A 14,124-nucleotide genomic window follows, 5' to 3' on the forward strand; every position below is an offset into this window, starting at 1 on the left:
ACTTTACGGCGGGGACATTATTGTTTCCATAAAATCGAATGTGTGGAATAGCATTTTAGCGAGACTAATGACACGGAATTCTTTGTAACAAATGGTGTGAGCAGGTGTGGGGCCGCTGCACGTGCGGTTGGAAACCCACGACGGTTGATTGAGCTTTACGTATTACGTGACACATCCACTCAGCGAGTCAGTCAGTCAGGCAGGACACAGCACATTCTGAGCGTTTTTTTTTTCCCCACCGTGGTCAAACATGCTGAGTCGAACCTCAATAGGCCCTGCACAGTTAAAATTCCAGGTCTCTGAAAAGTGAAAGGCAAGTCAAATCAGTGTGTGTCAACAGGGGATCTGTAAACCACACGTTTCCTGGACGGCTCTGTCAAGGACCAGCTGTGCATACATCACAGCCTGCATGATCCGTGTGTACAGTTAAAGAGGGAAATAAAAAAAAAAAAAAAACGGACAGAGGAAAAGACTGAACTAAAAACAGAAAAAGAGACGGACACAACAGACACGGACAGTCAGAATATGAGGCGGAGGGAGGAGCAAAGTTGGTGTTTGATCTCTCTGGAGTTGGACGGCTCCACAGTGATATCTGTTACCATGTCAATACTTGACAACAGCCCACCCCCGGCCTCCTCGTCTGTCCCTCCTCACCTTCCAGATGCTCACCCAGTGACGGGGTGAGAGGTTGGCAGGTGCCTGGGGGGGGAGCAGCCAAGAGTCAGGGGGTCAGATTTCTGAGAGGTCGAGCAGTCGCAGTCTTTGGGTGGAATGAGCTCAGCGGAGTGGTGGTGGTGATGGTGGGGGGGTGGACAATATGGCTAGTGTCCAGAGAGGGAGATAGACAGGACCACAGAGCAGCAGTCTCACATGATCAACTTCATTTACGGGTAATGACGGACAGCCACGCCCGCGTCCGCAATCAGCTTTCAGGGTATTACCCGCTGTGCACCGCAAATCCATTATCCTTGAATCCTTGACCTTTTGCATTTTCGGCATAAAGTCGATGACAGTCACAGTGGCATCGACAAATGTCCGCCGCATTTGTGTGATTTCAATTCCAAAACGGATCTGTAATGTGAAATAAATAAGTAGCAGTGCCTTTCGCGGGACACTTATTGACTACATGTGACATACTGCAGCGTAATTAAACTCAGTAGCTTGTTCAGATGCAGACCGCCCTGTAATTAGTCTGCAGAGTCAATCGGCGGCGTATTGACGCACCCGGATGGATGAACCCACGTGATTCCCCTGAACATGCAGAGCGACGTGACCTCAGCCCTGAACAACGGACACAATCCGATGGAGCAAGACTGGACATCGTCTATGTAATGAGGGACCAAAGGCTATGTCTTGTATCGAGCAGCGGGGCCGGATTTAATGAGTTTTCGTATGTACTGTCATGTTCAGGTTGGCTGTTGGACGCATGCCCCAGTTTCTCCAGAGCCTCTTCATTAGATCAGTGAAATGAGTCGATGCGTTTGCGCTGCCGGGCCCAAAATCAATCCGCAAACAGTGGCAGATATGTTGTCTTCCTGGCGGATACAAATTCACCTCCACCGTAGCTACTTCTATCCCTTCAGACCTCACAGATCTATCAAAGGGGACGGAAACGATGCAGCAAGCAGATATAAAACTACAGGACAGATTTCCCCTCCGCTTCCCATTATCATCCATTATGTAAACATAAGATGTGGTCAGTTTATTCCAGTCTAGACGTGTAGTCGCACATCATCCGCCCCGTGCTGTGTGCTCAGCGCTGACCCACATTAATACATTTATAATCGATACCTCCTCGGGTCCCGTGAGCGGACTCGCCCTATCAGACGTCGGAGGAAATTGTGCAGTCCAATTTAAAATGGCCTCGGGGGGGAACTTTCATAACCATGTGCCAATTAGCTCCACTGTCAATAATGGTAATGCTAAAGGACATTGTGTTCCGGGGTGAGAGGGAGAGGATCGAGGGAGAGAGGAGGGAGACATCATCAAGCTTATGCCCGTTGTTCATTGTTAATGGCTGTTACACTGACAAGAAGCATTTGATCAGACACACACACACACAGATACACACACACATACACACACACACTGTGGGCCCGTGGATGTTGAGGGGGTTGTGTTATGGGGCAGAATTACACAAGCCGTGAAGATAATAAGTAATGACGTCTTATAAAGGTCAACAAACAAAGCACTAGTGGGACAAACACAGGCCGTGTGATGAGATTCATTAGGACAGCGTTGAGAGTGTGGAGAGGGAGGCAGAGGGGGAAGGAGGGAGGGAGGGAGGGGGAAGATGGGGGGGCATTCCTCCGCTGTTTCACCGCGGCCGTCACAGCAGCAGCTGAAACAGGTGTGTGTCTTTACTCAGGGCGCCGAGGGCAAGACAAGTGCTACTCTCACATGGTTCAGACTGGTCACACTTGACCACACTCTGACCTTACACCCAGCTGAGCAGCCCGAGACTTCATCAAGAGGGCCCTAAGTGGCTCGGGGGTCTCACAAGTATTATCTCGGCAATTTAATACAGACTCTCCCCGTCTGTGGGTGATCTTGGCTCAAGGATACTTTGCAAGCAGTCTGCTTATCAACGTCAAAACGCTCAGCCGCCCCGCTTTGAGTGCGGGGACCCCTGATGAGCTGCATCACGGGGGCTCTCCACCCTGATGCATCCACTTTGATTCGTGGTCACCTCACCTGTCTGAGGAGCGTTAAACTTGCAAAGTCATCCTGAAACTCTGCGCTCGCTCGATGCGGTCCGTGCGGGCACAACAGAGCACCGCGAGGGGCCGGTGCCGTTTTAAGATGGATCGAGGAGTGCCGCCTTGTTCAAGGAGACGACAAACCTCACCCTTAAAGGCACAGTTTAGTCCGATATCAAAAACACATGTTTTCCTCTGTCCTGTTGTGATATGTATCCATTTAAAGCAGTGTTTCTGCCAAACCCAAACATTAGCAGTTGCTGGGGACACTTCTGCACTGCTTAAGTCACTGATGGACTGAGGACAGGAAAATGGCACGGAAATGCCCCCTTGGATGTCTCTACGGTAGATGAAACATGACACGGTGCCTTCTAAGGCTCCAGTGGCCAAAATGCGGTGAAGTGTCCCCTCTCCACTCTAAACGTGTCACAGCGTATGCTCTATGCCCACGTATCATGCATGGACCATGTAGCCGGCTAAAGCAAAAATACTTCAGTCACGACAAAACTTATTCTAAATCGTATATCATTTTAAGCGTTTTATTTTGAAATGTTGCGGTATTTAATAGTGTTATCTGTTTTCAAGTCAACTTATTACATTTTCAAACTAAAAAACATCATTTAAAAAACTCAGTATAAATGGCACTACATTGCAAGAGCAACAGTGTGTGTTTTTGATTTCCAGGCAAACAGTCCTTTTGAGGTTTGTGTCATCCCCTTGAACAGAAGCACTTCTCGATACTTCCATCTTGAAAGGGCAGAATGAGAGGATGAACGACGTGTCCAGCCCGACTCAAGTCTGTCGGACCGAAGTCACAAAAATAAATCACTTGAGACTTATCGGAGTCAGACACTCCTCACAGACCTGACTAGACAAGGGCGACACATTCAAGTCTCAAGTATTGACGTGGTAAAAGCAGCGGACCTGGCTTACCCACACATGCATATTTAATATTGCAAGATGAATACACGCAATTATGCGTGGGCTAATATTAGTCCTCTGCATTCTCAGCTTATTAAAAAGCAGCTCTGAAGGGAAAAGTGTTCAAACGCTGTGTCATTTTCACGGCCAGCTTTCAGAGACCTGATTAAATTGCTCTGGCCTTGACTTGCCTTCTTTTTGTTCATGGTATTGATATTTAATAACACTGTGACGGTTGTTTTTCTTTATGTTTGTTTGCAGTTTCTTTGTGTGATGGAATAATGTCTTCTTCTTGTGTATCATCTATATAGAGTACCATATATATGTCTGTTTATTACAATAAATTCTCCCTGGTGAAGAACAACACGGTATTCTATGATTTGATGATGACAAAATGACAAAAGAGTTCGATCACAGATGCTTTTTCATGCTTTTATCTGTAAAAGACACTCATTTCACAGCAGATGCCATCATCCCTCTATGGAGAGCCTGCGATGGCAGCTGATTGACAGCTCATTTGAGCAGATAGGAGTTACTGTGCCCGCCCTAGAGCCTACAACAGCCAGTTTTTACAGAGTTGCTGACAGCTTGGGAAAGAAACCCAGCTTATAACTTTTCAAAAGAGCCCAAAATCAGGGCAATAATCCAAATGGTTTGAAAAAATGGATTTGGATTTACTCCAGGCTAGGCTGGGATGGACATTTTAGGATAATTTTACATACATTTCCAGGAATACTTAATTGGACTTGCCCCAAAAGAGCTCTATTACCATTCTTTTCAGATTTTCCAACAAGACAATCATGGGATTTCTTGTGGCTACATTGTTGAAATTTCTCCTGAACCAAGTAGAATCCGTCTCTGATTAAGTTTGAGGTACGAAATAGGCCACAGTGTTGCAAAATATATTTTTTTTAGCAACAACGTCTAGGTTCAACAGGTTTTGACAAGGTCAGTGAGCCTCGAGACGTTGCCTCATCGTTCCTCATGTGGCTTCGCTGATTGGTCTGCGATTTCGCTTCCAGAAATCCAAGGCATGAACCTCATATCGACTCTCGCCAATGATATCCCAGAAACCATGACATTGTGACGCACTTTTAGTCACCCTTTCCTTTTTTCCCGCACACATCTACATGCACATCTAATGACAACACAACACACAGCTCTGGTCCTGAGCTCAGGAAACAGAGGGTTCCTGTTTTTGAGTCCGAGCTCTATTGTTATCTTAAACAGCAGTTTTCATAGTACACGCTCTCTCTCTCTCTCTCTCTCTCTCTTTCTCTTTCTCTCTCGCTACCTCGGTCCGCTTCACACACTCGAGATATTACACAATTATTATCGTGCCAAATCTCGATTCCCCCTTATAGCTCTTTAGTAGCACACATTCTTATCTGGACCGTTCATTCTGCTAATATTGACAAAGCCTGGGAGATCGAGTCAACACAACTCTCCATTACCACTTTTCCTGTTTCATCTACGCCCCTTATCTCTGCTCTCTGGATGGAGTCACAGAGTCACTCCTATTTGTGCACTTGAGGATCGAGTATCTCCTCCACCATCGCTCTGTCTCTTACCAGTCCCTCTCACACACACTGTCTTTGGGCTTATTTTCTTTTCTCCCCTCTCCTCCCTCGCCCCCTCCCTCCCTCCCTCTGCCGGCCGCTGCACTCGCTCTGCACTCGCTGTGGGAACGAAGGTGCTTCATGCAGTTCTGTTGCGCACTCGAAGGTGTTAGTGGGGGGGGGGGGATTGAAGGAAAGTCTGGATAAGCAACAGCTGGATTTAATGCACCATTAAGGTCATTGGTTGTTCAAGCTGCACCTGCAAATCCCCTGATTTCACCCCCTTGTCTAAACCTCTTTCCCCTGTCTGCGCTCTCCCTTCCCCTCCCCTCCTCTTCTCTCTGTTGCCCTCTCCTCTTTCCTCCACATACTCGGTCACCCCTTTTCTTTTCACTCCTGGCCCTCTCAGCTTTCTCTCTCTTGCCCTGTCAGCTATGAAATCCCCTCCTCCTCCTCCCTGCTCTCTCTCTCCCTCTTTTCTGGTTCTTTATCAAAAGTAACTGCTGCCACCGCTTCACCCCTTTTCTCCCACTCTGGTTCCCTGCATGCCTGTCTCCTGTTTTATCTCCCTCTGCATGTCCCCTTCTCTCCCTCTCTTTCTCTCTCTCTGCCTTTTCTTGGTGTCTCTCTGTCGTTCTCTCTTGTTTCAGGTCCCCCCTCCCGCTCGCAGGCTGTTGTGTTGTGTCTGCCAGGGCCCTCTCGGTTGGAGCGCAGGTTTCCTGAGTACTGGAACGGAACAGGAGCTGGCAGAGAGACACACTGAGAAAAGCCAGCTCCACTGTTCCCACTGAGCGTCACACACGCTCACAGTGCCGCTCACGGCGGCGCGGCGCCCACGGGACACAGCGCGCACTGTGATATATGTCATGATGCAGGATGTAACGGGGAATCCCAACCGGTTTCAGGTCGTTCTATCGATGCAGCGGAGTGAGCTGACCTCCACAGTCTGATAATTAATTAATAAAATCATCTGTCAAGGAAAAGTAGGACAAACATTTACTGGTTTCAACTCGAACAACAACAACAAATGTTAGGGTCTGATGCTTTTCTCTGTTACGCATCACTTTAAAGTCAATAGCTTTGGATTTTTGTGAATGTGAAGATGCTGGTCTGGTGGGAATGGGCATATTTTCTTATTTTCTGAGAGTGTACAGCCTAAATTATTAAATATACTACAAGAAGTTTTTAAACTTGTTATGAAGAAATCTCCATTTCATACTGATGCCTCTAAATGACCCACATAAGAAAATTACACCATCAGCAGGAAGATGGGCTTATTCTTTACAGTCAATCTTAATGGGGAATTCTGATACTTTTGAACTTTGACCCTTTATGTGCATGTTTTGCCGTGTAAATGACAGCCAACCATTTTGGAATTGATCGAGTAGATTGCCTCAGCTGGCAGCAAACGCTGCAACCGTCAAAGTTACTTCCTCTAAAAGTGCTTGTTTTTTTCCACTGACAGGCTGAAGTTGTTATTCCAACTGTCCGACAACATTCCTGCAATGATTCCTACGGAGACAAACTTTTTTGTTAAATATTAAAATCCTTTGTGTAAACAGGACCACAAGTTTCACTCTGAAACTTTACAAGAGGTGAGTCGTTACTGTTGTTGCCTCAACTCAAAAGCAGTTAAAGAGCCACCCATGACTTTGGAAATACATTCTCACTGGCAGTCGCTCCAGGTCAGAGGTGCCCAGACTTTTTAACTCGGAGGGCTGAAACTGAAACTGAAAGGCAAAAAATTGAGTGATAACCTGTGCAAAGTGTCACTCAACGATCCTACATATTTAAAGAGCAGCGTATCAAGAAAACATAAACAATGACTATGATTTTGCCAATTTAACTTTTATTGAATTATTTATTCATTGCTAGACTCTGGCAAGCCAAATCTAACCTCATGGCGGGCCAACTTCAGCCCGCAGGCTCCACTTTGGGCAGCTCTGACCTCCCCTCTCCACCTCTTACTCACATTTCCACCCTCGTCTTCCTGCGACAGCTCACTGCCCTGAGATTTCAATGTGTGACTTATGTTTCTTGTAACAAAGAGAACATGGGATGAGCAGAGAGGTGATCTTATGGACAACTCTAAAACTTTCAGTAAGTGTGAATCATTAGCGCATGAAAATATGTAACTATTGTGCCCAGGTTTAGAAATACCAGAATTCCCCTTTAATGCCCGTCACAGGGTCGGATTCCAACTTCACCAGGGCCAGATAAGTCATACAATGAAAAGTATTGTCTTTGTTTCACTATTGTCGTATTACAGTTACTAATCTTACATGCACAAATGGATCCATTAGACCTTCAGACACAGGGTGATGGTGCATGTACTGCTTTTGTCGACGGGGGCTGCCAGAATCAACAAATGACGTTCCTTTAAATGATGGAAGCTTAAAAACTCATTGTCACAATGTTTATTTCTTCTTGTTCTGCAGCGCCCTGTCAGGAAAATCAAATGCAGCAAACTGTGACAGACATTTAAAGAGAAAGTATATCTCATGGCTGTTTTACAAAGCCTCAAAGTACATACATGGATACAGTAAACGCAAAGTACGCTGCGAACTTGGAATGGTAATTGTTGATGTCAGGATTTAAAGATCTGCACTCTCAGCAAACAGAAATAAAACCTTGACCATCTTCCAGTCGCTCCATAAACAGAGGAGTTTACCGCTCTTGCAGGCAACACACACCGTCACTTTCACTACTAACACTGGTGCAGACAAACATAAACACCACCATCCTAAGAATAACTCAGCCTTTTCCCCCCTAAAGAATGATGTTTAGTTCTCAGTGGCTCCTTACTGCGACCCCCATCTCCAGCTAATTGAATGATGTTTACGTCTCCCACTCCCCCTGATGTCACCCTGGGGGGGCTCTGTGCCCTCTGCACCTGGACAGTTCACCCCTCTGAATGCGCGGATGTGCCCCACAGCACCTAAAGAGCCACTGAGATCAAGCACCAGCGTTTTCTCCCAGCGGCCCCTGATGAAATTGTTGTTGGATTCCTTGAATAACATTTGTATTTATGGATAGCTTTCAGCCCCTGCTAATGGTAATCTAATTTTCAAAATGGCTTTTCTAAATTAAGAGGATGACTGTGAGAAACAGTTACAGGGTCTAATGTGCGTCTGACTGGGGGGCTCATTAAAGACTCAGTTGAAATAAATTGTTTTCTCTCTCTCAGCCGACACGGTGCTGGTGTTGTTAATATATCAGAAAACAGTCCAGGGCAGGCTTCTAATGAAAAACACAGACAGTTACAACATTGAGATTTATTGAGAAGTTTAAACAACCCGGAGGAAATGTAGTAATTAATCTCTCTGGCCACTGTCTTCTCACGAGTAAATAACAAATTCATTTTCAAGAAACACATCAAGAAATATCCTGCCAAATAACAGGATAAGCAACCGCTAAATGCCCTACGCCTTATTGTTGTTGGTGTGTTTGTTTTGCTTGCTTTAGTTTCGTTCATAGTTATATATATCACATATGTTAAGTGTTTTTTCCCCTGTTTATTCTGATTCTATACAGCCTGCTTGTACGCTCCTATCACGCCGTCCTTAATTTCTCATGTTTGTGTGTCTGCATAGCTCGTCTGAATGTGTTCAATCTGTATATAGTTTCTTACTGCATGTCTGCATTGTGTTTTTGTGTTCGAGACCCAAGAAAGACTAGAGGCGCAACATCAAAGTGCTTCTAATGGGGATCGTTAAATAAGATAAGATGAGATAAGATAAGATGTACCTTTATTGGTGCCCCGCAGGAGAAATTCAATTTGTCACGGCAGCAAGGGATCAAACAGTGTGTAAAAACAATACAGAAAGGCGCAGCGAGAGGTAGGAATTGCTTAAGAAAGACAACAAATAGAATAAAATAAAAATATCCTCAAATAAATAGATAAAGTAGAATAGAATATACATAGAAAATAGACACAAACACCTGTTGGATCCGTTTGCATACCTGTGAAATGCTCATGTAAATGTGCGACGTACAAAAAAAAAATCCTGAAATAAACATACAGTGTTCACACTCATACATACTGTTTGTATATACATACATAAACATACGCTCTTCTCATACAAATGAGGGGCGAATAACTGCAACAAGACTAGAAATATAGAATATTATATGAATTCAGTTCACCATTATGTAAAAACTATAGTGATGTCATGAAATAATACACATAGCTCAGGCTTTAGTAGTACAAAAATGACTAGCAAAACACGTTAAAAGTATGTTATATTGATCTTAAAGACTATATTCGGGTTTTTTGCGTTAGACTGTAATTTAGATATAATTCCTAAAAACTAAGAGGACAAATTGACAATTAAATCAGCTGATTTGTTGTGATTTCTGTAGTAACGCAACATGAACTACATTTCCTATAAGGCGTCGCGGTGTTTGACGTCATTCATCCGCGCAGAGCTGAGGTGGCGTTCGAGAGGAGGTAAACACGTCGGATTATTACTTGTTAAACCTATTATTGAACGAAATGCGACATAAACCAGCGACTCATTTCATTAAACACGTTGCTTTACGACTGTTGTACTTCAGTCACTCACTTGCTGTTTGTCTTCTTCGTGTGTTGTAACGTGACAGCTAACACGGTGCTACCCCGGTGAGCTAAAGCTAAGCTAACCGACTGAATAGCCCGTTAACCGCTCGGTTCTGTTTCAGGTTGTTTCCCGGCTGCTCACCTGAAGTCCTCCCTCACCATGACCAAACTTCTGGAGTGGCTGTTCGGCGTGTCGCTGGTGGGCGCAGTCTGGGCTCTGGTCACGTTCGACCTGTTGGACCTGAGCCTGCCGCAGACGTACAGGGAGGTCGCCTGGCCGATGCCCCTGTACCTGCTGGTGTCCTTTGGCTGCTACTCCCTGGCCACGGTGGGGTACAGAGTGGCCACGTTCAATGACTGCGACGAGGCAGCGAGAGAGCTGCAGGAGCAGATAAAGGAAGCCAAAGAGGACTTGAGGAAAAAGGGATTAAAGATGTAGAACTTGAAGACTGTGTAGAAACTTTAGAGGCTGAGAGGGAGGCATGGACCACTTTCACACACAACCAAGTGTCTGCACTTGTCAAAAACTGAGGGTCTCTTGTTTTGGATTTGAATTGTTTTGTTTCTAGGAGACTTTAGGCGAATAGTCCATCAGTTTGTTTTAACACAGTGACATGTCTTTTCAGATTAGATAATGATCAGACATGCATCAGGAAATTAAAAATGAACGACCCAGTGGATGATTTTCTTGGTTAGTTTACATTCTCACCATCTAAAGACCTCGTCTGTAAAGTTACTGAATGATACTTATAATCTGTCTGTTTGTAGCAGGTGGTTTTACTGATGAAAGATCAAGACACATGGTGTTGTCTTTGGTTGCAAGCTACATGCACTTAAAAATCACCCATGGGAGTCACTGGTATGCAAAATTATCATCTGTAACCAGTTGCCAATCACTCAAACGCCAGCAAATGAACCCCAGAGGTCACACTGGAGCCGTCTGACTATAGAAGTGTTTCCTCTGAGAATTCTTTCAATCTGCGTCATCTCCGCACAGTGTGAACCCTGTTGTGTGTGTGTGTGTGTGTGTGTCTGGAGATCGTTGCTTGTCAATAGAGACGGACTAGATTGTATCTGAATGAAGTGTACATTCCATTGTTCAGACATGTGGCCCGTGGCTGATGTTGGGACTTAATTAAACAGGATTCTATTTTTCTTCAGTTTTTTCTGCCTACAAATGTGAGTTTGTCCTTGTGGGTTGTAGGGGGTTTCAGATAGTGGCCAGGAGGTGGGCGAGTATATGCACGAGTGCCTGCATATGTGATGCATTCCTTCTCCAAGCATCACTCACATGGCCTGAGGGCTTTATATCTCAATGGTTCCCTCTGTGAAGGAGACAGATCTCTTCTGTCTCACTTTGTCGTTAAAGGGCAAGTTCACCCAGAAATTGAAAATGCAGTCAGTATCTACTCAGAATTGTAAAATAATTTATGGTGCTTCAGAGCACAGCAGCATTCTCCTAAAAACTTTAAATAGATAAGTTGATAACCCAAGATGGCTCCAAACAGCTTGTCTGGCAGGATCCAAGTCTCCAGGAACCCTGAAAGTGGTTTGAAAAAACTGATGCTGCATTTACTCACTCATCGGATCGTCTCCCTTCACTAGTTTGGAAGTCGTTCTTCCGACTTTGGTGTGTTCATGTGCATCACGTCAGATTTTTGGAGGCCAAATGGAAGTGGTTTCCATTTTATCGCTCAGAACGTGTAAACCACACGTTGACAGCTGTAGGAAATTGTACAATACCACACAATACATGACTTTTTCTGTGTCATATGACGTCAGCGCAGCAACTTGAACACCAAAAGGTTTTCAGACTCTCCGAGTTGTTGTTCTGACATGACAGAATTTTACCTGTCGGAAAAAAAACTATGTGTTTTTAGTTCTGAAAAGACATGAATGCTGCGTTGTTTACACCCTCAATCCATGGTAAAGCACTTCACAAAGGGGGCACGCTAACACTTTTAGCTTAGTAACTTCATTGAAGACTTTGGCCTAAAACTGGCGCAAATACCGTCTTTTGAAAACGGTTTGTGATCTCGTGGCTTCCAGTGACTTAAAGCATGCTGGAGCCATTTCATGTTTTTTTTTTGGGGGGGGTTGTTATTTACGCATTAACACAAGTCGGCACATACTTCAATTGTTTATGAGAATGCTGTTTAGCTGTGAAGCTTCCATCGGCACGAGGGTAAGCAGATAATGACTGAATTAAAATGTTTGGGTGAACTTATCTTTTAACGAGATATAAAATATACATAATACAGCATTTTCAGCATTTTCTTTCTCCCCTCCATAGAGTTTTTTTTTTTTCCCCCATCAGAGAATGTAAGCAAAGCACGGAGCGTTGGAGTAATCTTGACGGTGGCAAGAACAGTTCCTTTGTGTGTGAGCCTCAAAAGGCTGCCTCTGCTCATTTTCAGTGATTCCCCCCGCTGTGCATAAACAAAGCACAGCCCGGCCAAAGGCATCATTACAGGGTTTCAAAAAGCTCCCCTAACTTCAGAACAAATGCGCGAGAGTCGACAGTTCTCTGTGTGCGTCGCTCTGCCTGTTGTGCTGTTTGGCTGCGACCCCATCATGCCTTACAACGTCACCCCCCCCCCACACCCCCATATTAATGTCTGCAAGCTGTTGCATGAGCAGACTGGATGAAAGGCAACCTGTTATTTACCAGAAAAAAAAAAAAATCTTCCACTTTGGCAATTACACTAAAGGCTACCGTTGGTAGGCAGTTATGTTTTCACTCGCAGCCACATGTGAACTAGTTAATCACTTTTCTTTGTCATCATTCTCCCTAAATCAAACTTTGAAGACATCCATCTGTTCTTTTTTTTCTGCAGGCAACCAGACAGAAGTACAAATCAGATTTCCCTGAGTACATATATGTTCCCTTTTAATCCCTTACTTCAAACATACAATACTATAGCTTCATCCCAAACTAAACCCTCCACATGTTCATGACGCAGTTGTGAGTAAGAGTAATCTGATGCACAGACAGTGACGTAACTGAAGCTGTTACATCACAAATAAGCTCTAAAAACAACTCTGTTCTCTCTCTTTTTACATCCCCGTGCATTTCATCTGCAGCAAACCCTGAGACGAGCATCGCAACTGCCGTGCGGTGACAGTGGCAGTATCCACAGGACGCACCTGAGCGCTGAGCCAAAGCCATAATTACAACTGTGCCGTAATTCAGTATCTCTGCGGCCTTGATCAAGACTGGGGCGTTACTTGAGTATTTTTTATTTTTGTCTAGTGGAGATTAGCTTTCATCCATAAAGTGCTCAGCATAAATGAGCACACCCCCTTCGAAAAGTTAGAATTTAAATGATATCTCAATGAGCACAAAACAATTTCCAACATGTTGAATATATTCAAGTTTAATATGACATCTGTTAAAGTAGTAACATGAAAGTAAGGTCAGTAACATGACTTAGATTACACATTTTTCAGTTTTACTCAAATAAAAAAAAAAATGTGTACACCCCACAACAAAAACTACTGTATCTAGTACTTTGTATGGCCTCCGTGATTTTTAAAGACAGCACCAAGTCTTTTATGAATGGAATGAACAAGTTGGAAACATTTTGCTTCATCAGTCTTTTTCCATTGTTCAAAATGATCTCTTTTAGAGCACTGGATGCTGGACGGAGAGTAATGCTCAACTTGTCTCTTCAGAATTGCCAATAGGCGTTCAACTGGGTTCAGATCAGGAGACATACTTGGCCACTGAATCACTTTCACCCTGTTCTTCAGAAATCCAACAGTGGCCTTAGATGTGCGTTTGGGATCATTGTCATGTTGGAAAACTGCATGACGACCAAGGGCACGGAGTGGTGGCAGCACCTTCTCTTTCAGTATAGAGCAATACATCTGTGAATTCATGATGCCAGCAATGAAACACAGCTTCCCCGACACCAGCAGCACTCATGCAACCCCACATAAGGACACTGCCACCACAATGTTTCACTGTAGGCACCATGCATTTTTCTTTGTATTCCTCACCGTTACAATGCCATACAGTTTTGAAGCCATCAGTTCCAAAAACATTTATCTTTGTCTCATCACTCCAAAGTATAGAGTCCCAGTCTTTATCAGCATGGGTGTGCGGGTGCAGTGTAAAAAAGGTCTCAGGTCTTGAGACATTTCTCTTCCATGTGGTGCCATTGCTAACAACATGAAATGGGAAGAGGGTTTTCTACCCCCTTTTATAGTCAACTGTCTGCTGGACACCTGACTAATGAATAATTAGACTCACCTGTGTTTGATTATTGTTAAATTAGACATTTGTAGTCTAAAATTTAGCCTTGCTCCAGAGACTCTCAGTAGGGTGTACTCATTTTTACATCATCCTAGTTTGAGAAAAACTGGAAATTTTGTTCTCTAAGTT

The 14,124-nt window shown here is 44.3% G+C and overlaps 1 protein-coding gene across 1 annotated transcript; it reads left to right on the forward strand.

The window, feature by feature from the left end:
- Positions 1-9,534: 9,534 nt before the first annotated feature.
- dpm3 (dolichyl-phosphate mannosyltransferase subunit 3, regulatory) lies at positions 9,535-10,901 on the forward strand. The gene is made up of 2 exons (XM_037094140.1): positions 9,535-9,629; positions 9,860-10,901. The coding sequence occupies exons 1-2, from the start codon at positions 9,551-9,553 to the stop codon at positions 10,174-10,176; spliced, it is 396 nt and encodes a 131-aa protein (XP_036950035.1). The 5' UTR covers positions 9,535-9,550; the 3' UTR covers positions 10,177-10,901.
- Positions 10,902-14,124: the final 3,223 nt, after the last annotated feature.

Source organism: Acanthopagrus latus, chromosome 3 (genome assembly GCF_904848185.1).
Source record: "Acanthopagrus latus isolate v.2019 chromosome 3, fAcaLat1.1, whole genome shotgun sequence".
Taxonomy (NCBI): Eukaryota; Metazoa; Chordata; class Actinopteri; order Spariformes; family Sparidae; genus Acanthopagrus; species Acanthopagrus latus.